Genomic DNA, 20,642 nt, shown 5'->3' on the forward strand with positions numbered 1-20,642 from the left:
TCTTCTTTATTGCTTTCCAGCTTTCTCTTTCTTGATTGAACAACTTTGGAATTCCTAACTTTTACGTTAACAACCCCAATAACGGAAACGGCTCCAAGGATTGTCGTCATTTTCGATTTTGTCTTTGGGATCTTTACAGTTGCGCGAGTCCCTACTCGTGACCATACAAAAGATCGCTTCTTGTTTATATGAAAGCCTGCCTCATCAATGAATACACGATTACTTTCAAAATCCATATCAGTATTCTCCAAGTGCTTGACCCAATTGCATCTTTGCTCGATCTTCTCAGGACTATTTCTTTCTTCAGGTTGAAAGTGTGCTCTCTTAAAACTGATTCTGCATTTTGTTTTGGCAAACTCATGAAAAGCAGACTTAGAAATCTGCAAACCCATAAATTCGGTCGTCAAGCTTTCCATCATTTGGTCAAGAGTCCATCCTGTATCATTCTCATCTACAAGCTTTACCAAATAATTTCGATGGTCGTCAGTTAGCTTCGGAGGTCTGCCTACAGGTCTTCCACTTCCGGCCTTTCTCAACTCAACGAAGTCATCCAACGCTTCAGTACCTTTTTTATGCCAGTTGAAAGCAGTACTTGAAGGAATCTTCATCTGTTTGGCTGCGCCGCAAACGGACATTCCCTTTTCATTTACTAGAAAAAAGAAGTATTCCATGTCTTTTTTTTTTTTTTTTTTTTTTTTTTTTTTTTTTTTTACAACGATGATATGTTGTGAGTATTTACGTATCATTCTCAGAAGTGTGGACGCTTTCTGCTTTATTACTACTTGATTCATTTCGTTCGCCTTTTGGTTTCTCAGGAGGTTTAAGATACTGATATTCACTGTAATTAGTAACATCGCCAAGTGGAAAATTGGGGTCATCAACTTCCATTTGAAGCACAGTAACTTCATTGCTATCTTCATTGAACATCTTGCCTTTACCGTCTTCGAATATAAATTGATTCATATTAATTGATTTGAAACCTGAAAAAAAAAAGTCTTGAAATGTCCCAATTTTAAATTTTTATAGTGCTTGATTTTTTTTTTTTTTTTTTTTTTTTGAAGTGTTCCATTAATTTCAGGAAATAACATAATTGTATATTAGTAGTAGTAAGCACTAAAGCAAAGAATAAAGTTATTACCTTTATTAGGTTATCATAAGGATCCTCAATCAACACAAACCCTCTCCCCTTACAGCTATCTTCAAAACAAGAGAATAAATAATAATAGACGTCATCAATACCACCACCACTATCCCCTCATCTATTCCTTAATTATTTCTCTCATTTACTTTCTCTTTTTCATAGAGCAACATACCTTAATAATAATGCTACTATAAGGGAAAGAAAATATCAATGACTATTTATATATCTACACTCATACTCTGTTGACTAGATAATACGGTATAACATCTTATATGTATGCTTCAACTATTAATATACATATTTATTTATATATAAATATATAGCCTATTCCAATTATTGTGTATGTTATTTATTTTTATTTATTTTTTCAAGAAAAATAGAGTGCTATTATCTAATATAATTATTAGAAATTTTTAAAAAAACAAGGGACGATTACATAAGAGAAAAAAAAAGACAAAGAGGAAGCTATAAATTACCTAATCAAATATTTCTATAAAACACATTTAACTGTAAACATAATTGAATTACTGTTCATTTATTCATCGTTGGTATCTAAATCCAATTTCATATATTCAGAGGGTCTTCTAGCTTTAATATTCGAAAAGTTCATAGGACTTCCAGAGTGAATGCTGCTTGTATCTGGAGAAGAAGAACGACTACCTGTTGAAAATAAATGCGAATCTCTATTACTGTGAATGTAATTGGATGAACTATATGAAGGAGGTGGGTTTAAAAGTGGTGTAACCAAAGAGCGACATGATTGTAATCTTGCTTCCAAGTTCTAAACAATATACAAAGATTTAGTATATTTGTACAATGTTATAAAGGAAAACTTACTCTAACACGTCCCACCATCTCTTGAACCATTTTAACAGGATTTGAAGAAGTTGAGAAAGATCCAGTCGTTGGTGTGCGGGGTATACGAGTAGATCTGTTTCGAGAATAAGACTCATAATAGCCTGTACCTGATTCAGGTGTAAGTGATCTATTCTGCTGTAATTGTTGTTGCTTCCTATTCTTTTTTTCCGCATCTTCTACTTTATGTTCCAACTCCATAATATATTCTGACTGTTTTGTTGACTGTTTTCGTAGAACTGATAATTCTTGATTTACCTCTAAATAAGCAAAGTACCTTTTTTGTTAAAGAGAGAGAATATTCCTATCAACCATTTTAAACCTACCATTTAATTCATCCTTTAATCTTTGTATTTGTTCCATCAGATTATCTTTTATCTGAATTTCGTTTTCTAAAAAAAAAAAAAATGTGTATATAAAATATGTGAACATGGAATTTATAGCTATTTTTTTCTCTATTTTATACCAAGTATGACATTTCGTTCTATAGCTTTATTTAACTTCATTTCAAGATCGGTTAATGAGGATGTAGCAGCTCTATATATGAACGTTAATAATTATTTGAAATGAGATGTAAACGTGTGTGTGTGTGTGTGTGTAATTCTTTTTTTTTTTTTAACCTTTCTGTTCTTTCTAGATCATCATTATCTAATTCCAATTCAAGAATTTTCTTTCGAAATGATTCCTCAGTTGCTCTTAGAATATCAATTTCTCGCTGCATCTGTACCATTGTGATATTTTGTTCATGTTTTGATTCTGTATATTTTGCCTGTATAGATAAAAATATAAGTGAAACTTGTAATTTATTCAATTAACAATATACCTTCCAATCTTCTGCATCTCTCTTGTAATGTTCACAACGTGACTTTAAATCAATGTAGGCTTTTTCGGTTGCTTGTAATTCTTTTTCAAGTTCTTCTTCTAGTTCACGTGAGGATACTTGAAATTCATCTAAAGCAGCTCTTGTATCTTGTAAAGTGTTTTCAAGATTTTCTGCATGAGATCGCCAGTAATCTATTTCTTCTTGCGCAGAGTTAAATTGCCTATTAAATTAAAAAAAAAAGGGGGTGAGGAGGGAGAGTTATATAAATGAACATTAATCTATTTCCATAGGATTTACATGATGCGTGAGGAAATATCATTCGTCATTGTAAAATGATTTATTTGAAAAAAAAAAAAAAAAAAAAAAAAGTATGAATAGTATTCTCAAATGTAGTAATCATTAATAGCGGAGTTTAAGATATATAACGACTGTGAGCATACATAAAGCATACTTTACAAATGAATGAGATGGTATTATGGCTTTTATTCATAACAAAAAAAAGTAAAAGCTATAAAGTCATTAACTGTATTTTTGCTTAGAGAAATATTTTCATAGAATATCTAATGTTGGCATAGATAAATTCCAATATGCAGATTCATTTATCTTAAGAATGTATCTGATGGATATTATATTTGTCACATATTTGTATAATATAAAAGAACTTGGCTCAGGATATTGTGATAAAGCTGAATATAACTTAAATCATGTATGCCATTTTTTTTTATTTGGCTTTGTATCATTAGGTAACATCAGAACCTTATTTTTTTTATTTTCATTATTAATCGTGAGTGTCTCCTATAATGGAAGACAATGATGAAATAGTTAAAGCTGCTACTGACAAAGTTATGAAGACTAATTTATTGGCAAAGGAGTAACTGTATAAGGATATGATATGTTGAATCTTGTAATCGCTAGGTAGATACTATTTAAATCTTTTGCTCAGTTCACCTAAGCATTTGCCTATAAGATAAACAATATTCGTTTGCCCATGGATCTGAGTTGCTGTCCTATTAATAACACAAAAATATGTATATTATCCAACATATAAAATTTTAGTTACTCGGGAATTTTAAAGAAAGCTTAAGTGGGAAACGTTTTTTTTTTCTAAATCTACTGAAGCGAACATTAATATTTGATAAATTTCAATAGGCCTTTTCTTTTATTCAAATATAAGATATGACCTTAGAAATCTATAATTATATTATACAATCAACATAGAAGATAGCATGTATTAAATACTTTAGAGTGTAGTTGAATAAGTATTAGACGCTTATTAGTGTAACAGGATAAAGAATTATATAACAATGATTATTGAAATAAAAATAAAACCTATAAATCTCTTAATGTATATTTAGTATAGTAGTTAGATATTTTTATCAATACTTATAGGAATTGTATAAAATGGTGTATGAGCGATATTATTAGATTATAAGGTCCATATAGACAAAAACGGTGTATGCGTGTATTGAGATAAATATTAAAGAGAATAAGATATATGAGATACTACACCATATTTTTTTATTTATTTTAATTATTTTTCTGTATTTATTTTCGTTTGATCTTTTAGATTTTTATCATTGTTCTTCAACTTTAACCAACTAGGTAATGTAAGTGCACTTGATCTTCAGAAGTTATTTCGCCTTTCATAGTCTTTAACATAAAATAAGACAAATAAAAAAAACATGTGAAAAAAAAAGCTAAACTTCAAATGCAATAAGCTAAATTTTTTAAAAAAAAAAAAAAAAAAAAAAAAAGCATGTCAAATTTTAAAATATGTCAAGTGAATTTTAAGCTTACAGCAATTTGATACAACGTTCAAGAATCGATATAAAACTAATAATCGAAATGGCTAAATATTACAAGCTTTAATTCATATTTTCTCAAGTCTTATTAAATTCTTTTATTCCATAGATATTTGATTGTTTGGTGGTTTTGTAGCATTAATATTTCCTTTACACACGATGAAAATAAACTCAGAGTTTTCTTGCTCTTATCCCCATTTTGCTAAAATTCCTATATATGGATAACACTAATTTTAAGCTGTAAGTCTGAACATTAAAATATAAGTATTTCCCCCCCCCTTTTTTTTTCTTTGTGCAATACTGCATTGTCTGAATATAAGATACGATAGAAATATATTTTGCAAGTATTGATTTTGTTAACCACTGCATATTATAACAATAATAATGGGTAGTAATCAAAGCTTGGGTGTGTTTATATAATTTCTTTCGAAATTTAACTTTAAAAAACAGTAAAAATTCAAATGTAATATACTATATGATATTATAAATATTCCATTATTCTATATTGATCTTATATGTATATATAGGACTAAAGAAATGTGTCTAATTTGAAAGATTCAATATATCATGCTAATAAACAATAAATAAACGATATAAAATGTCTTTCATCTTACATATATAAGCGCAATATATATTGATTTATCTGCTGATACTAATGAAATATATAGCATTGAATCGATAAGATGAATGTAATATAAAAGTTACATGTGGATCACCTTATTTAAATTCCTTTTATGCTATATATATATATATTTATATGTTAGCAAGAATTTGGATCTCTTTTATTCAATAACTTGTGATGTAGTAAAAATAACTTGGATGTGAATTTGAATTCAATTATAACTGATAAGCGATAAAACTATGCACATTCTTACCTTTTTTTTTTCTTCGCTAGCTTTGATGACCGTCTGTATTACTATTTTAAACATATTAATTTCTGACAATTCTATACTTAGTTCTTCTATGATTTATGTTTTTTTTTTTTTTTTTTTTTTTTTTTTTTTTTTTTTTTTTTTTTTTTTTTTTTTTTTTTTTTGCATAGTGAAATATTTGTTAACAGACATTTGTAAATAAAAAATATTATTTTGTCTTCCCACCTTTATTGTGTGAAATGGTAATTATAATACACTGAATTCGGAGATTCCAATTATAAATGAAAGAACATCTCGTGCCTTTAACAGCTATATATTTTTTTTATTTTATTTTTTTTTTTTCTTGAATTTATTTGCAAATCTACACACATTTCTCGATAAAATAATAAGATAACAAAAGGCTTAAATTTAATAGTTAAATTCCATTATGTTATAATTTTATTGCTTGAGTTAGTAACGCTGAGTATATCATCATCCTCATTAACATAATATTTTATAGTAAATCACAATACAAATCAGAATTGTATAAAATGATTTATATTTGTAGCACTAAATCAAAAGGGCAATAAAACATCTTTCTTAGGTTTTATTTTGGTAGTCATTTGATTTTCTTTTTTATGCTTGAATGTTATAATGCTTGTATACGTTTTGGAAATTTATTACCAGCCATAAACTCCATATATAGCTGTCTTTCATCTATATTTTATCTACTGTTTATGGGCATTTCACATGGAGAGCAACAGAAAAGCTACAATTATTCTATTTTTTTTTAAATTCTTGTGTCGTGTATTTTTTTTTTGTATCCTTGTAGTACTTTATTAATGATTACAGAATTTTTGCTACAACAAAGCATTCTCTGGATAGAGCTGGATGACTAGTTTTATACAACTGTGCAACGAATACCTCTAGTTAATTTTCATTCATACTATCGTATTCAGTAATATAAATACTTATACATGTAGAATAACTAGATTTATACTTCTTTTCTCTTTTTTTTTCTTTTATATCATCTAATATATAACTTATTAATTTTACATTCCTTTTATTTAATATTCTCCATTCTTTAATAACACATTTAATATATTTACTCAATTTTTTATAAATAGTAATGACTGGTAGCATACATCAAACGTATGACCATCAGGTAGTTACTACTGATGGTGGTGAATACTATCACAATACACTTAGTAATGAACATAACGGTCTTCGGACTGATGAATTTTTGGAAGAATATACTGAAAAAGCTCCTCCTCCTCAAAAACGCAAATTTTACAAAAAGAAGAAATACTGGATTATTTGTTCTATTATCTCAGTAATCATAATTGTTGTTCTTGTTATCCTTATCCTCTTTGTTATTTTCCCTAAGATTGCACAATCATTGATGAATAAATCCAAGATTGATGTTACTGCTGCTGGAATATCATTTAATAAACCTGATTCTTTAGCCAATTCTGTTTATTCTAAACGTAATGGGGATGATATGAATTCAACTTTTTACATGAGTATGGAAAGCGATCTTTCTCATACAGGTCCATTCCATGCAAAGCTCAAGTTCCATAACCCTGTCGAAATTTATTATAACGAAACTCATCTTGGTGATATCTTCATTTTTAATGGAACAAGTATCGCTGGAGGCAAAGGAAAATTAAATGCAGTGACTCCTTTTCTGATCAGAAACCAGGCCGCGTTTGCTTCTTTTTCAAAGACAATGTTGGCTGTTGAACAATTTAAATGGACTCTTAAAGGAAAACTTGATATTACTGCCCTTTCCAGGTATATCTAATTAGTTATTCTATTTTTTTTTTCTAAATTGACCAAGTCTAATTTTTTATATATAGAACTGCAACAGTTAACCTTAACAAAGAAATCACCCTAAATGGTAAATAATATAAAATAAACTGATTTATATTACGTTGTTTATTAACGAAAAAAAAAAAAAAAACTTTCCTACTTTAGGTATGAATGGATTCCCAAATGTAAAAATCACTTCATTTCAACTTCCTGGTGATGATCCCAATGGTGGTATTCTTGTTGAATTAGGTACTATCTTAGAAAGTCCCTCCCCCATTGGCGTTCAGCTAGGTACAATTTCAATGGCTATTGGTTATGATGGTGTCCCACTAGGTACTGTCGTTGGCACCAATGTTAATCTTGCTAAGGGTGAAAACCAAATTCTTCTTAAAGGCACACTTCAACCACATAATGATACAGTTTCTTTGGCAAAGATTGGTACTCTATTCTCCAATTATGTTGCTGGAAAGCTCTCTAATACTACTGCCGTTGGGTTAAGCTCTGCTCCAGACGGAGTAAATCCTGTTGGTTGGCTTTCTGAGGCTTTCAAGTCAGTGAGTCTAAATGTTGGGTTAACTGCTGGTTCTCCATTAAATATTATCAATTCAGTCAGTATGGGTTATCTTGACTTGAAGTTTGATGCTGCATCCCCTTATTCTCCTGTCATCAATGCCCCCGCTGTCACGGCTGGCTATAAGTTACCCTTTGGCTTCTCTTTAAATATTACAGAAGTTTCTCAAAATATTACACTTGCTATTAATACAACAGGTGCCAATACTGAAAACTTTGCTATTATGCAAACTCCTTTTGTTCCTGCTGTTACTAATCCTGAAAGTGGTACTATTGTATTTGGTTTAGCTAACACTGCATTGGCTGGTATCTCTGGCAAAGAAAGTTTCTACAATCAATACACCTACTCTCTAACTGCTTCTAATAATTACACCTTTATGATCGCTGGTAATGCTTCTACCAAGACGAATACCCCAATTGGTCCCATTGTTTTAACAGGGATCAACTTTGTTGTACCTACTTCACTCAAGGGTCTTCAGTTCTTAAACAGCTCTGCAACTGTCATTAACTCTCTTGATGTTACTGGTGGTACTACAACTGGTTTGAATCTTGGAATCAATGTCACTATGGCTAATCCCTCTGACTTTGGTATCAATACAGGTGATGTCAGTTTCAACATGGGCGCTAGTGACGTTACTCTTGGTCTAGTTACTTTAAATAATCTTACTTTAAATCGTGGTGAGAATACAGTAGCTGCTATTGCATCTTTCGATCCAAAGTCATCTGATGTTGGACAAAACCTGTTAAGCACATTTATTATGGGCGCTGATAATGCTGTTGATATTACTGGACATCCTAACTCGACCAGCATTACGTCACTTGCTCAAGCCTTAAGCGTCGTCTCTCTCTCATCTACCCTTCCTGGTCTTAAAACTGCCTTAATCCAAGGAGCCTCTATGTCTGTTCTACCTGATACTCTTACAACAAGTATGGTTGGTATTCAAGTTACGATTGCTAACCCTTTTACAGCTGGATTAAGTATCTCCAAGGTTATCTCTGCTGCTACCTTTTTAGGTATGCCTGTTGGTAATATTGATCAAGATATCAGTAGTAACCCTTTTATTATTCCTGGTAAATCAGCTGCTAAATCTCAGACATTGCTTATGAGCATGAACCTTGAACCTGCTGCTGTCGCTCTACTGCTACGTACGCTTGCCGTTCAAGCTAATATGGATACAGCCGTTCTTGACGCTTTGCTTAATATGGGTGGGTTTTCCATTGAAGGCCGAGAGAGTATTACGCCTGATTCTAGTGTCTTTAGTAACTTTAACATTTCAGACTATGTTCTCAATGCAATGAAGGCCCTAAAGGTTGATCTCTCTCTTTCTTCCACTACTGCTATTGGTGAATATGTAAATGATCTTGCTTTCTCTCAAGCAGATGTAGCTGTTGCTGTTGATAACTCTGTTACTGCTCTTATCCCTATTGTCGGACACCCCATCGTTCAACAGATTGTAGATGGTTCTGTTCTTGGCTTTAGTGCAATTGTTATGTCTTCTGTTACTGAGGATTCATTTAAAGTTCAAATGAAGGGTAGTGTTGCTAATACTGGTCCAATGGATGCTGTTATCAAGTTCCCATCACCACTAACTATTGCTTGGAAGGGTAAAAAACTTGGTACGACAACAATGGCAGACATCCAAGCAAAGGCAGATGTAGGTGCTACCTTTGATACTCAAGGAACATTTACTGTAACCGATAAGAACGCAATGGCTGAGTTCGCCGCTTATATGATTAATAATGACAGCTTTGAATGGGAAATTACATCAGCTGATGTTGCTGTTGAAGCACTTGGTTTTACTTTTACAGGCATCACGCTTCACAAATATGTTACCTTAGCAGGTGCTAATGGCTTTAAGGATGCTGTTACTATTTCATCTTTCACTTTACCTTCTGATGCGCCCAACAATGGTGGTATCATACTTGTAGCTAACACAGTCATCAAGAATCCAAGTCAGGTCGGTTTCAATCTTGGAGGTGCCGGTTTTGAAACTTACTTTGGCAATATCCTTTTGGGTCCTTTAGCTTCAGATGGTGCTGCCAACTTTGCTCCACAGGCTTCATCCTCTATGGTCATGAAGGGCCTTCTGATTCCTCAAGAAAACGCTGAAGGTATTAAGGCTATTACAACCGTTTTCGGTCATTATCTTGCAGGACAACCATCAACTTTAACCGTTAAGGGTGCCTCTGGTTCTGGCGATAATGGTGAAGTCAGTTGGCTTACATCTGCTTTCAAGACAATCAAGATTGAAAATGTTATCCTACCTGGCCCTGAGACTATTCCTGAATTGATCCCCTCAGTTGAAATGAAGGATATGACATTAGACTTTACCAAGGATGTTTGGAATCCACCTATTAGTTCTAGTCGTGTTGAAGCACAATTAAAGAACCCATTTGGCTTCTCTTTAGGTGTCTCTCAACTTGATATGAAGGTAAAGGCTACTTATCATGGTGGTTTAGTTGCTACATTGGATGTTCCTGCTTCCCCTGCTACAACTGATGCTTCTGGACTTATTACTACTTCGTTCAATAATATTCCTTTCAAGGTGGCTGATCGCGAATTATTTACAGGATTCAATAGTCTTTTGACACTCACTCCTGAAGTTGTCTTCGGCTTGAATGGTACATCAAACGCTATTGCTAAAACTGCTGTTGGTACACTTTCTCTTCCTGGCGTTACATTTGACGTTGACACACATTTAGCTGGTAAAAAACATATAATAGAAAGGAAAAAAAAAAGATTATAATTTTTTTTTTTTTTTAAATCTAATATTTTTTTTTTAATTCTTTAAAAAATACATAGGTTTTAACAGCTTTGGTGGTGTTGCTACTATTACTGATATCAAAGTTACAGGCGCTGCTTCACACTATATCAAGATTAGTTTAACTACACAATTTAACAACCCATCTAATATCACAATTTCTATTGGTGACATCAATTTTAATGTTCAAATGCCTCAATTTGGTAATACTAATGTTGGTAAGGCTTATTTGAATAATGTTGTTATCGTTCCCGGCGTCAATACTTTCAGTACCGAAATGCATCTTGGTGAGGGTGCTACCAATCTTGAAGCCATGGGTACTATGTTAACCTCATACTTGACTGGTGCCGCAGTTCCCTTGACAATTGCTGGTGCTCCTTCTTCATCGACTATCCCTCCTGTCCAACAAGCTCTCTCTCAACTTAAACTCTCAACAACTATGAATGGTATCAAAGATGGTCTTATTAAACATATTAGCGTCTATAGTGATATCCTTTCAATCTATGGTGGTGAAGCACAAGCTGACGTAACGCTTTACAATCCTCTTGAAGTTCCCTTTACAGTCGTTCATATTAAAGCTGACTGCCACAAGGTCATTAAGTGTACAGTAGCTGGTAATGTTGGAGAAAATCGTCTCGTTGGTTCTATTGATTATGAGTTAGCATCACCCTTGACCATTCCTCCTAAATCTACAGCGACCGCTGGTCCATGGCCGGTAAAGATTGATAATGGTGCTGATATACCTGGCTTATTGGCTACGTTTGCTGACATGGATCTTACCTATAATGTCACTCAAAATGCATCTGTGATTATTGATGGAGCCTTTAGCGTTTCTAACATGTACTACTACCAACAAAACACGCCATATACTTTAACAATTCCACTTTTGACCGATGAAATGACGCAGGAGGAATTCCTTGCAGTCTGCTATAGCCCACCTGCAAGCGTCACTGCTGCAATGATCCTGAATAATGATACTACAAATTCTACTAATACAACAACAACAACAACAACAGCGACAGCGACAGCGACAACAACAACAACAACATTAACTCCAATTAATGTATCAACAACAACATCTTTAGCTGAGCCTGCTACTCAAACGGAGGTAACTATTACTACCACTACTGAAGCAGCAGCAATAACAACAACAACTGAAGCAGCAGAAGCAACAACAACTACTGAAGTATTAGAGACAGAGATAACTAATGCAGAAAATATTGCAGCTACTACAGCAGTAGCTTAATGGTTTTATTTTATTTTTTATTTTTTTCGTAACTCTAATATTATTATTGCTTAATTCTTTATTAATATAATATACATATTATTTATCTATCTTTTTTATATGTGATAACATTTCCGAGAATTTTATATTTTTTTTTTCTCTTATCTAAATATATATATATATATAAATATAAATATTCATATAATAATTATCCATTACATTCCTTCTGTATTATATAATAATAAAAAGAAAAAAAGGTTTCTTTTATAAAGCTACTATTCATATGTATTAAAAATAAACAAATTTTATTCTCGAAAAAATAAATAAATAAATACGACTCTCATCAAAAGAATTAATACTATTATTTCACTTTTCAATATTTTTATATATGTATTTGTTACATGTCTTGAAATCTAACGTCATATCTAAGAAATATTATATTTAATTATAAATCGTATCATTATGGCTATCCTTGAGAATGTACAAAGGTTTACTTACCATGAGAAAAAAAAAGTCTAAGATTTGATAATACAAAAATAGTATGTATAATATACATGTGTGTATGCATATAATAAACAATGTTAATGAAAACATTATATCTCCTTTAATTATTTTGCATCTGTTCAATTAGTTTATTCTTTATTCTTCCTGGGCTATCGTTTTTTTTTTTTTTTTTTTTTTTTTTTTTTTTTTTTTTTTTGAAACAAGCTATTATTTCTAAAATGAATAATGCATTGGCATTCAGATATACTGAATACTCCAGCTATAACAATATCACTTCTACAAAATAATGGGTATTGTTAATTTCATTAACATGCATGTATGTGTACATAGTATAAATGTGTGACAACATATCATAGTCATATTCCTATTGTAATAATTTATATTATTGCATAATTCGATAAGCAGAATAATTATTAGATGTTCAAACACTCTAATAATAACGATTATCCGATAAAGTTCAATATACTAAATTTTATTCAAATAAACCTCTTTATTATATAATAAGTAATAATTTACTTTTATTATTTCACTTGAGCAACTACAGTCATAAACGGGGTAATTTTTTTTTTAAAAAAAAAAAAAAATTATATTAAAACAAGTACAATAGGATTATATACATCACGGGGAAAAAGATCATTGTTGCACTTTGAATACTATAATTAGCACAAAAACCATGGTGAAGAAGAGCAACGAGGATGCAATCAAGACTGTAGATCGACTCGCAGGAAAATAACCTTTAGTTAAGGCTAGTTGTGTATGAAAATATCGGATGAAAGCAAAAACTAAAAACAAAATACTAATAATTATGAATAAAAAACCAATCATTTGACCATAGATAGATGCTTTGTCTTGTTGATGATAATGACGAGTTTGTGTTGTCTTTTTCTCTAATCGAAACAATTGTGTAATCCCTATAATATTTACGCATAAATTTAAATTGATATCATATATATGCATATATCATTATCATACCTATGCCTACAGAGATTATAGATAAACTTGTACGTAACCAAGCCAAATAAGTTCGTTCATTCGCTTTTATATACAGTAAAGATATATATAAACAACTATAGAATAAACCTCTCTTTCTCTCTGTCTATTAAAGTACATTACCTAAATGATCGCGAGCGACACTTGCTTTATTTTCTAGATAAATAGAAGATGAATACTGATTAATAATAGAATGCCAATAAAGAAATGTAAAGATGGATAAGTTTTGTTCATTTTTATTAGTAGTTGAATTATTTTTATTTTCTTCTGAATTGTCTGATTGTTCCTGACATATGTCGCTTATTGAATTTTGTTGACTTTTGTAAATTATTGAATGATAATATTGCTTATTTTGGTGTGATGATAAAAGAGATGAAGTTTCTACTGAATTAGGATTATCTATAGTACTGTTCAGCATATATATATGCGTATATGTATATGTAATATAATAATAATAATAAAAAAAGGGGTGGAAAAAGATAGGAAAAAAGAAAAATTAATGTCTATTATATATATACAACAAAATCTAATACGTGTAACAGAAAAAAGATCTGTTGATTAATGATTCTTCATTGATTCGTTTATTTTTATTTTATTTTATTTTATTTTTTTTTAAAAAAATGATATATTATAATGAATAAAATGTAATGCCTTTATATGTTGCATACATTTTGCATATATCATTTAATATAACACTCATTAGATTGATCTAGAGGCATCCAAATTCTTTTTAACTTGTTTCATGTATTCTGATGTTGTAACATAGTGTTCGGGTTTAAGACTATAATAAAGCCAAAGTTAATAAACTGAACTAAATTTACGTAATTTTACTGTAGTACATACTTTTTTCCATGGATGGTTAAAGCTAAATCTTTTGTCATCACATTATCTCTTTGAACAGTTTGAATACAAGCTTGTTCAAGATCAGCAGCAAATTTTTTCAAAGCTCCATTGTTATCAAGGTTAGCACGATGACTTAAACCTCTTGTCCAAGCAAAGATGGATGCAATTGGGTTTGTAGAAGTAGGATTACCCTTCATTTTTTTTTTACGATATATAATTGTAAGAAAAATAAATAAATAAATGATGCTATTCTCCCTTACCTTTTGATATTCTCTGTAGTGTCTTGTAACAGTACCATGAGCAGCTTCAGCTTCCATCGTCTTACCATCAGGAGTCACCAAAACTGAAGTCATCAAACCAAGAGATCCATAGCCCTGAGCCAAAATATCTGATTGAACATCACCATCATAGTTTTTGCATGCCCAAACAAAGCCACCCTTAGATTTGAGTGCCTGTGCAACCATATCATCAATCAGTCTATGTTCATACCAAAGTTGGTTTTTTTCAAATGCTTCCTTATATTGAGTTTGGTAAATTTCTTCAAAGATATCCTTAAAACGGCCATCATATTTCTTGAGAATCGTATTTTTAGTGCTGAGATAAAGGGGCATACGTTTTTGAAGGGCCATTTGGAAACAGCTATGAGCAAAGCCTGTGATAGATTCATTCGTGTTATACATAGCCATACCGACACCACCACTAGATGGGAAGTCAAAGACTGTCCATTTTTGTGGTTCAGATCCATCTGCGGGGGTAAATGTCATTTCAAATTTGCCTGCTTTATTTGTCAAGAAGTCAGTTGAACGGTACTATTATTATTATTTACATGGGGAGAAGAAGAAGAAGAAAAAAGGGGTTAAGAACCTTTTTTTTTTTTTTTTTTTTTTTTTTTTTTTTTTTTTTTTTTTTTTTTTTACTTGGTCACCAAATGCATGTCTACCAATGACAATAGGTTCAGTCCAGCCAGGAACAATACGAGGAATATTATCCATAAGAATAGGCTCACGAAAAACAGTACCATTCAAAATATTACGAATAGTACCATTAGGTGATTTCCACATTTTCTTCAAATTAAATTCTACAAGAAAAAAAAATTAATTTTTGTTTAATACGTGTGCATATTTATTTAAACCTTTGACCCGAGCTTCATCAGGTGTAATAGTTGCACATTTGATACCAACGTTATATTTCTTAATAGCTTCAGCAGCTTCAATAGTAACTTGATCATCAGTCTATGCATATATATTTGTGAATAGAGTGTATATATATATATATAAACAATCTAATCTTTGTATGTATGTATAGACACACACACACACACATATATATATATATACATGCTTACTTTATCACGATTCTGTATACCAAGATCATAATACTTGATATCCAGATTGATGTAGGGCAAAATAAGTTTATCCTTAATATCAGCCCAAATAATTCGAGTCATTTCATCACCATCCAAGTCAACAACGGGGTTTTCAACCGAGATTCGACTATTTCTAGTTGTATAAGAAGCCTTCAGGACAGAACGAGTAGCAGCCAATGCATTAGCACTAGCTATTAAAGCTGTTTTACGTGTAATTGTTTGAATAGGAAGCATTTCTTTTTTCTTTAATTGTTTAAAAAAAAAAAGGACAAATTAATAATAATACATAAAAAAAAAAAATGAAAAAATAAAAAATAAAAATAAAATAGATTGTTTTATATGCCATAATATGAGTCAATAATATTACAAGAATGTATACTGGTTAGTCCCCACAAAATAGTGACTTTTGATTGATAATCATCGGGAAAAGAATATGTGTATCTTATCTTACAACAACCCTAACGCATACAAATGGTAGTAACACTTTGGTTTTTTTTTTTTTTCTTCCCGAGCATTGTTAGCCTGATTCACTTTGAGCCTTTAGTAGTTTGAAACTGTTTTAAAATAAAAAGAGAAACAGCAGAATATTAATTGAAAAAGTAAAAATAAAAGCAAGGATATCATTTTATTTTATTTTATCCGTATATATAATCTCAGACAAACATGATTAATAAGGATGTACATATCTCAGCCAAAGACCAAAAAAGCGATTCAGTAGTAGAGGAGGATATGAATAGTACATTAAAATATTATGAACCAGTAAATAGTAAACCAAGTGGTTCTTTTGATGTTAATAGAGATGATGGCATTTTGGTAACAATGGAACCAATATCCTCTTCATCGACGAACAGCAAATTCTTTCTAAAGACATTCGTTCATGTGCATAAGAATTATTTTTTGGGATTATTTCATCGTTTTGCAACATTTATAGTGATATTAGGTGTCTTAGTTGCTATAGGTATTGGGCTAAGATATACGGATGGTATGCCGCCTGTTGAAGACTTTTCTAACTTGGAATTTGACTGGAAAATCGATCCAAGTAGTTATTTAATACCATACAACACTTCATTCAAGTATAATGTTTTAATGAATGGACATGCTCATTCAACCTATAGTGATGGGAAAATGAATGTACGGCAACTATTAGAGTGGCATTTAGGTAAAATTAGTTATTTGATAAATATGGCTAACTAAAGTAAATTTTTATACATACAATAGCAAATGGATATAATGCAGTAGCAGTTACGTAAGTTCATTGTATTTACTTGTCAATATATTTACTTAAATATATATACATTTATATCTTCAAGTGATCATAATACAATCGAAGGTGGATTAGCAGCAGAGAAATTAGCGTTAGAAGAATACAACAATTCAATTGTTGTTATTCCGGGCATGGAGTACACGTAAAGTGTATTTTATAAAAAAAAAAAGGAAAAGAAAGTAGGCTTACGCAGATCATATATAGTTGTTGTCGAATTCATATGAATTTTCTGAATATTAACGAAACTGTTCAAGCAACTGCACCTTTCCCTACTGATGAAGAATTACAAAGAGTTATAAATCGAGTACACGAATTAGGTGGGCTAGTTATTGTCAATCATATTCCTTGGAGCAACACAACAGGTAAAATGAAACTATGAAAAGTAGCGCCGAAAATAAATTTACATGTGTACAAATACAAATGAATATTTTTTTTTTTTTTTTTTTATTTTATTTAGAAAATGGATATCAGCTTCCTAGATTACCTAATCATCCAAGCATTGAAAAACTCATTAGTTGGGGAGTGGATGGATTTGAAATAATCAATCAAGAAACATTTGATTTAGCTTCATACCGTGCTACGAATGAATATAACTTGATACAAATGGTGGGAATGGATCTTCATCATCCTTCCATAGGTGCTCAAGTATGGCTTACTATTAATGCTACTCAATTCAATCGTAACTCAGTCATGCAAGAAATACGTAGCAGACGTACTTCATTTTTATTTGATCCAGCAGGGACAAGGCCACGAGTCTATGTCGATTCACCTTCCTCTTACTTGGCTTTAACGCCTTTAAGCTATTTAGGTGATTACTTTAGTATGTTTTATTCAGATAGTAAGGGCATGTATAGTTTTCAGGGTTCATTCTGTCATCCTGAAATATTGACAATCAACAAAAATGTCATTGGTTGGTTTATTTTTTGGATGTTAATGTTTATATTGGCATTTGAGCTTGTGCGAGCATTCATTATATGGGTGTTTAAAAGACTGTATTATGATAAAAAAATAAAAAAATAAAATTATAATTGCTTCCGGTCCGGATAATTACCATAAATGGAAAATAGTATTGAAGGTAGTACTGGTATTATGTGAAAAGAAGATGATGATCAGTTGAATTTTTTCTTTCTTCCTTTATATATACATATATAAATTCAAGTAAGTAACATGAAAGCAATAAATAGCCTGGGATAGATGAAGATTGGATATGGATGGATTATTTTAAGAATTGATAATTAATTGAATTTTCTTATTGTTATAATTAATAATAGTATGGCTGATTCTGCTACGGCCGGTAATCGTGGTATGTTTTATAATGATTGAACAAACAAAAAAAAAAAAAAAAAAGATGAGGAAAGAGGGAATGTATAGGAAAGAAAAGATTATGAGACGCATTATCAGCATTTGTTTAATGATGAATATTACGCAATGCAACATGTACATTGGAGATTCCTTTTTTTTTTTGCTAATCAATTTTTTTTTTTATAATTATATATTCATTATTCAGGACGTGGAGGTTTTGGACGTGGTCGTGGACGCGGTGGCGCCCGTGGTCGTGGACGTCGTGGAGAAGAGAAGAACGAATGGGTTCCTGTCACCAAGCTCGGTCGTCTTGTCAAAGCTGGTAAGATTAAGTCCATTGAAGAGATCTATTTGTTCTCTTTGCCTATTAAGGAATATCAAATTGTTGATTACTTCCTTCCTAAGTTGACTGATCAAGTCATGAAGATCATGCCCGTTCAAAAGCAAACTACTGCTGGTCAACGTACTCGTTTCAAGGCCTTTGTTGTTATTGGTGATGAAAACGGTCATGTTGGTTTGGGTGTTAAGTGTGCTAAGGAAGTTGCTACTGCCATTCGTGGTGGTATCATCCTTGCCAAGCTTTCCATCATCCCCGTTCGTCGTGGTTATTGGGGTACTAACCTTGGTGAACCTCACACTGTCCCCTGTAAGGTCAGTGGTCGTTGTGGTTCCGTTATGGCTCGTTTAGTCCCTGCTCCTCGTGGTACTGGTATTGTCGCCTCTCCCACTGCTAAGCGTGTCCTTCAATTGGCTGGTATTACCGATTGTTATACTACCTCTCGTGGTTCCACTCGTACCCTCGGTAACTTTGTTAAGGCTACTTTCGCTGCCATCGGTAACACCTATGGTTTCTTGACCCCTGATCTTTGGGAAGAAACTGAATTCACCGAGACTCCCTACCAAGAGTTCTCTCATTTCCTTTCTGAAAAGCAAAGAAAGTAAATAAAGACAACTTTATACATAATATACACACACAAACCCTTAATTATTTCTTGAAATAAATTAACTTATTACAAGTATATAAACATAAAACTTTGTGTATGTGTGCATGCCTTTTTTTTTTTTTTTTTTTTTTTTTTTTTTTTAGAAATATAAAAATGATCATGCATTATTTGTTTTTTATTTGAAATTGTCATAAATGTTATTACATAAGCAGATCTCTATATTATTGTATATTGTTGTAAATTCTATAAAAATGAGTGTATCTTAATTATTGCTGAAATAATGTCCAAGCGTATACTGGGGAATATTAAATCCGAATAAAGAAGCTACAAATAATGCAATAAACAAAGCAATAGGATATAGGAATAATTCAGTATGAACTAAAAAGGGCAAAGCTATAAAAAGGACGGCCATCGTTAAAAAAAAAAAAAAAAATAATAGATATCATAATAGTATATTTCTTACCATTAAAGCCTAAAAATGTACCCACTGTATACCAAATTAATGCAGCACAATACATGAAATTACCAATAAACATTGAAATCCAATTCTCTTTTAATATCAGTGGCAAAAAAAAGAGTTGAATAATGTATAAAATCATATAAACTGGAACAAATGAATTACAATGAATGTCAAATGCATAAGCCCATTCTACCTTTTGTGCTACAGCATAACTATTTATATTTTGAATCAAGAACTTATTGGTAATGAACCTATTTTAAATGTGTAAGTCATATCTCTGCTCATCGTCTCTTTCTTTCTTTCTTTCTTTCTTTCTCCTCTTTTTTTTTTACCATGTCACAGTTGAAATAGTAAATCCAACCAACAACAAATCAATAAACACCATAAAGAAGGATGTTTTCATGATGTCTAAAACACTATAATTATATGTGAATCCCCAGATAATGCCAGACACTAACATCTATTTAATTAGTGCCATTGACGTATATATATATAATGCATGACTCTTACATGTTAAAAATAATGCTAAAAGAACAATGAAGGCTGGGTCATCTCTTGACCATTGATTTTTTGTTTCTATGTTTTCAAATAAATATTATATTCCGTTTCTTTCTTTTTTTTCTTTCCATAAATACTTTACGTTTATGATAATAAATATTTCTATAACTATATAATAATAAAAGACGTGTTAACAAAAATTTTAATCATCTTATTTTATTTTAAATCACTTACACCCTTCTCGGCGCAATTAATAAGTAACCCATTTGCCATAGTGCAAACTAAGATTAAAATAAAAGATGAGTCTATCTATTTCATCATCAAGATTATTATTGCTATTACTTCAAAGTCCATATGAGGGAATCGAAATAAACGTTTTAGAATATTCGTATTCCTTCGATATCTTCCATTATTTTCATTATAGTAAAAGGATGAACTATGAGATGAGCCGAAGTTGCTTGAATGCGTTGTTGGTAATATTGAGGCCATATTCATACAATAGGGGGAAGAAAAAAGAAACGAATTAAAATAAAATGACTGCTTTTTTATAAGTTACGTTTTTTTTTTTTTTTTTTTTTTTTTTTTTTTTTTTTTTTTTTTTTTTTTAAATCTTGCAGCTGCAGCAGCTAA

At 31.2% G+C, this 20,642-nt stretch overlaps 7 protein-coding genes across 7 annotated transcripts; 3 read left to right on the top strand and 4 right to left on the bottom strand.

The window, feature by feature from the left end:
* Nucleotides 1-1,463: 1,463 nt before the first annotated feature.
* Nucleotides 1,464-3,163, bottom strand: BX663DRAFT_539305 (uncharacterized protein). Its single transcript, XM_051530713.1, has 7 exons — nucleotides 3,117-3,163; nucleotides 2,820-3,039; nucleotides 2,617-2,765; nucleotides 2,463-2,533; nucleotides 2,323-2,388; nucleotides 1,979-2,256; nucleotides 1,464-1,922 (listed from the first exon to the last, which is right to left on the bottom strand). The coding sequence occupies exons 1-7, from the start codon at nucleotides 3,143-3,145 to the stop codon at nucleotides 1,677-1,679; spliced, it is 1,059 nt and encodes a 352-aa protein (XP_051387896.1). The 5' UTR covers nucleotides 3,146-3,163; the 3' UTR covers nucleotides 1,464-1,676.
* Nucleotides 3,164-6,486: 3,323 nt separating this feature from the next.
* On the top strand, nucleotides 6,487-11,891 carry BX663DRAFT_492385 (uncharacterized protein). Its single transcript, XM_051525205.1, has 4 exons — nucleotides 6,487-7,266; nucleotides 7,332-7,372; nucleotides 7,450-10,560; nucleotides 10,658-11,891. The coding sequence occupies exons 1-4, from the start codon at nucleotides 6,602-6,604 to the stop codon at nucleotides 11,860-11,862; spliced, it is 5,022 nt and encodes a 1,673-aa protein (XP_051387897.1). The 5' UTR covers nucleotides 6,487-6,601; the 3' UTR covers nucleotides 11,863-11,891.
* A 1,013-nt stretch (nucleotides 11,892-12,904) lies between these two features.
* Nucleotides 12,905-13,801, bottom strand: BX663DRAFT_492388 (uncharacterized protein). Its single transcript, XM_051525206.1, has 3 exons — nucleotides 13,459-13,801; nucleotides 13,318-13,380; nucleotides 12,905-13,256 (listed from the first exon to the last, which is right to left on the bottom strand). Exons 1-3 carry the CDS (start codon nucleotides 13,751-13,753, stop codon nucleotides 12,979-12,981), a joined length of 636 nt encoding a protein of 211 aa, XP_051387898.1. The 5' UTR covers nucleotides 13,754-13,801; the 3' UTR covers nucleotides 12,905-12,978.
* A 233-nt stretch (nucleotides 13,802-14,034) lies between these two features.
* On the bottom strand, nucleotides 14,035-15,778 carry BX663DRAFT_482164 (isocitrate dehydrogenase [NADP]; the record flags this gene model as incomplete). Its single annotated transcript, XM_051524401.1, has 6 exons — nucleotides 14,035-14,116; nucleotides 14,179-14,369; nucleotides 14,439-14,987; nucleotides 15,096-15,256; nucleotides 15,311-15,410; nucleotides 15,524-15,778. 6 exons carry the CDS (start codon nucleotides 15,776-15,778, stop codon nucleotides 14,035-14,037), a joined length of 1,338 nt encoding a protein of 445 aa, XP_051387899.1.
* A 585-nt stretch (nucleotides 15,779-16,363) lies between these two features.
* On the top strand, nucleotides 16,364-17,944 carry BX663DRAFT_464347 (Polymerase/histidinol phosphatase-like protein; the record flags this gene model as incomplete). Its single annotated transcript, XM_051524017.1, has 5 exons — nucleotides 16,364-16,703; nucleotides 16,763-16,790; nucleotides 16,855-16,950; nucleotides 17,013-17,170; nucleotides 17,266-17,944. 5 exons carry the CDS (start codon nucleotides 16,364-16,366, stop codon nucleotides 17,826-17,828), a joined length of 1,185 nt encoding a protein of 394 aa, XP_051387900.1. The 3' UTR covers nucleotides 17,829-17,944.
* Nucleotides 17,945-19,054, top strand: BX663DRAFT_492405 (40S ribosomal protein S2; the record flags this gene model as incomplete). Its single annotated transcript, XM_051525207.1, has 3 exons — nucleotides 17,945-17,966; nucleotides 18,080-18,111; nucleotides 18,316-19,054. The coding sequence occupies exons 2-3, from the start codon at nucleotides 18,081-18,083 to the stop codon at nucleotides 19,050-19,052; spliced, it is 768 nt and encodes a 255-aa protein (XP_051387901.1). The 5' UTR covers nucleotides 17,945-17,966; nucleotide 18,080.
* Nucleotides 19,055-19,316: 262 nt separating this feature from the next.
* Nucleotides 19,317-20,501, bottom strand: BX663DRAFT_425616 (UNC-50; the record flags this gene model as incomplete). The annotated part of the gene is made up of 7 exons (XM_051522497.1): nucleotides 19,317-19,447; nucleotides 19,518-19,765; nucleotides 19,847-19,967; nucleotides 20,025-20,090; nucleotides 20,155-20,180; nucleotides 20,247-20,293; nucleotides 20,355-20,501. 7 exons carry the CDS (start codon nucleotides 20,499-20,501, stop codon nucleotides 19,317-19,319), a joined length of 786 nt encoding a protein of 261 aa, XP_051387902.1.
* Nucleotides 20,502-20,642: the final 141 nt, after the last annotated feature.

This window comes from Cokeromyces recurvatus (assembly GCF_025118155.1).
Source record: "Cokeromyces recurvatus strain NRRL 2243 chromosome Unknown BX663scaffold_1, whole genome shotgun sequence".
Taxonomy (NCBI): Eukaryota; Fungi; Mucoromycota; class Mucoromycetes; order Mucorales; family Mucoraceae; genus Cokeromyces; species Cokeromyces recurvatus.

Bases quoted from the DNA above. Each gene is read 5' to 3' on its own strand.
- BX663DRAFT_539305 (XM_051530713.1), bottom strand. From the start codon at position 3,145: ATGACGAATGATATTTCCTCACGCATCAT. The intron at 3,040-3,116 runs GTAAATCCTATG...TTAATTTAATAG, and splicing joins GATATTTCCTCACGCATCAT to GCAATTTAACTCTGCGCAAG. The intron at 2,389-2,462 runs GTATAAAATAGA...TTTTTTTTTTAG, and splicing joins AGAACGAAATGTCATACTTG to AAAACGAAATTCAGATAAAA.
- BX663DRAFT_492385 (XM_051525205.1), top strand. From the start codon at position 6,602: ATGACTGGTAGCATACATCAAACGTATGACCATCAGGTAGTTACTACT. The intron at 7,373-7,449 runs GTAAATAATATA...TTCCTACTTTAG, and splicing joins CAAAGAAATCACCCTAAATG to GTATGAATGGATTCCCAAAT. The intron at 10,561-10,657 runs GTAAAAAACATA...AAAAATACATAG, and splicing joins CGTTGACACACATTTAGCTG to GTTTTAACAGCTTTGGTGGT.
- BX663DRAFT_492388 (XM_051525206.1), bottom strand. From the start codon at position 13,753: ATGCTGAACAGTACTATAGATAATCCTAATTCAGTAGAAACTTCATCT. The intron at 13,381-13,458 runs GTAATGTACTTT...TGTATATAAAAG, and splicing joins TGTCGCTCGCGATCATTTAG to CGAATGAACGAACTTATTTG. The intron at 13,257-13,317 runs GTATGATAATGA...TAAATATTATAG, and splicing joins TATAATCTCTGTAGGCATAG to GGATTACACAATTGTTTCGA.